General features: G+C 36.2%; 1 protein-coding gene across 1 annotated transcript; it reads left to right on the top strand.

Moving 5' to 3' along the window:
• The first annotated feature begins 298 nt into the window (after positions 1 to 298).
• Positions 299 to 1,953, top strand: LOC107704475 (gastrula zinc finger protein XlCGF8.2DB-like). The gene is made up of 3 exons (XM_016507405.1): positions 299 to 303; positions 376 to 383; positions 778 to 1,953. Exons 1-3 carry the CDS (start codon positions 299 to 301, stop codon positions 1,551 to 1,553), a joined length of 789 nt encoding a protein of 262 aa, XP_016362891.1. The 3' UTR covers positions 1,554 to 1,953.
• The last annotated feature ends 606 nt before the right edge of the window (positions 1,954 to 2,559 follow it).

Below are 2,559 nucleotides of genomic sequence, written 5' to 3'. Positions count from 1 at the left end.
CTGAACATCATTCATTCCTAACAATGTTAGATGAGGAGCAACACCTGAGTATGTTTTGCTGGTTGATGAAACCGAACATGTACAGCTTTAAATCGGTGAACCATATTTCTTTCTTATGAAAAAAAGAAAGAGTTTATATAAAGATACTTGACTTCATTCTTAACTGGAAATATCACAAATGCTCTAGTGAATTTAGAGCATTTCACACTTGCTTTTATAAGCCAGAAGATCTGTGTTATTGATAACTTGAGGAATCTTTGATTCATCTCTAACAGATCCACGTGACACTATTATAAAGATGGCGTTTATTAAAGAGGAGAGTGAAGACATGACGACTGAAGAAACATTCAGAGTCAAACATGAAGATACTGAGGAACAAACAGGTTGGTTTTCATTCTCAAAGCTGAACTCACTCATTTGATCCTTATTAAAATGTCCAGCTCTACAGAAAGGAATGATATTTTAGAAGAATGTCATATGAGTTTTGTAATTACAGTAGTTTTATTTGACATGGAGTGGGTTGCCTCATGTGGACAGACATGTTGAGATCATATGACCCATTACCTCGAAAATCAGCATTTAAACATACGCAACTATACAATTGCTCTTTTTTATTATCACCATCACTTCGAATAATGGGAAGAGGTTTTGAGATCACATTTAACACCTCCTTTAATAGCTTAGGGTGCGTATAAGATCTACACGTTGTTGGTTTTGATGTTTGTTCTTTGTGCCATTATAAATGGTGTTAATTTGGATTTGTCTTTTTTTCATTAGACCCGACAACACTGAAAGAGGAGAGTCAAGAACTCAGTGTTCAGCATGAGAAATCAGAAAAAAGAGCTCAAAAGACAGCAAATAGAAGTTATTTCACCTGCCAACAGTGCGGGAAAAGTTTCACCAGAAAGGGATTCCTTGAAGTCCACATAAGAACTCACACTGGAGAGAAACCTTTCACCTGCCAACAGTGTGGAAAGAGTTTCATTCGAAAATCAAACCTTAATTACCACATGAGAGTTCACACTGGAAAGAAACCATTTGTCTGTCAACAATGTGGTAAGAGTTTCACTGAAAAAGGGAACCTTAATCTTCACATGAGAATTCACACTGGAGAGAAACCTTTCTCCTGCCAACAGTGTGGGAAGAGTTTCACTCAAAAAGCATATCTTAAAAAACACACACTAATTCATACTGGAGAGAAGCCTTACGCATGCTCTCAATGTGAAAAGAGTTTTACAGATAAACGACACCTCGTTGACCACATGAGAGTTCACACTGGAGAGAAGCCTTTCACCTGCAAACTGTGTGGAAAGAGCTTCATTCGAAAAGCAAGCCTTAAATACCACATGAACATTCACAGTGGAGAGAAACCTTTCATATGTTCTCAATGTCCAAGGAGTTTTACACATAAATATAGACTTGAAGGCCACATGAGGATTCATACCAGAGAGAAACCTTTCACCTGCCAACAATGTGGAAAGAGTTTCACTGAAAAAGGAAACCTTAACAAACACATGAAGATTCACACTGAAGAGAAGCCGTTTTACATGTGATCAGAGTTTCGAACGTAAAGTAGCTCTGTAACGTGTACGATCACACCGGTGTGATTATTGTTCAGTGTGTCGTGTGATTAACTACTTCTGTGCTGAGCCAGAGATGGACGTCGTGCTCAGCGCGGTCAAAAATGTGCTTCCACTTGCTATACTTATTTTTGTGTATGGCCCTTTAATCACACTCTACCTGCACACTCCGCCCAGATCTTGATGTTTAATGAACTGGTTACAGTAGGGTCATTTAGATTCACGCCAGCTGAGAGAGTGAATGGCGTAATATTGACATGTGTTTAGAAGAATATTGTATAATTTGTGTTCATGCCACTGTTACATGTGTGGTAAAATCAAGTTTGATGTTCACCTTCATTATAGAACATGCACGTGTGATTGCCGAAACTGATCACCACTGTTGAATGTGTTGTCGACAGAATAAATGTCTACACAAACACGAGACTGGCGTCCATTGCAGTTTCTACACAACACAACGCAGAGGCAATCCTTTTACACTTGCCATGTGTGCTTTAATAAAAACAAAGGGAAGTGTTCAAATGTGCCTTAAAATGTTAAGTTGAATTAAACTCAGAAAATGCAAGTTGTTACAACTTAAAAAGTTCATTTGAAACAAATAAACTGCAATTTATACAATGTATATACAGTGGGTACGGAAAGTATTCAGACCCCCTTAAATTTTTCACTCTTTGTTATATTGCAGCCATTTGCTAAAATCATTTAAGTTAATTTTTTTCCTCATTAATGTACACACAGCAGAGGAAAAAAAATTAACTTAAATGATTTTAGCAAATGGCTGCAATATAACAAAGAGTGAAAAATTTAAGGGGTTCTGAATACTTTCCGTACCCACTGTATGTTAAAATAACTTTTTGTATATTTGTTTAAAATGAACTTATTTTAATGACAGCATATTTATTGAACAAAAATTAATTATTTTCAAAATAAACAAAAAAAAGTAGAAACTTTGCTCAAGTGATATATATATCGAAATCCT

This window comes from Sinocyclocheilus anshuiensis, unplaced genomic scaffold (genome assembly GCF_001515605.1).
Source record: "Sinocyclocheilus anshuiensis isolate Anshui unplaced genomic scaffold, SAMN03320099.WGS_v1.1 scaffold2460, whole genome shotgun sequence".
Classification (NCBI taxonomy): domain Eukaryota; kingdom Metazoa; phylum Chordata; class Actinopteri; order Cypriniformes; family Cyprinidae; genus Sinocyclocheilus; species Sinocyclocheilus anshuiensis.
The sequence above is the reverse complement of the archived record's forward strand: the minus strand, read 5'-3'. Positions and strand labels throughout refer to the sequence as shown.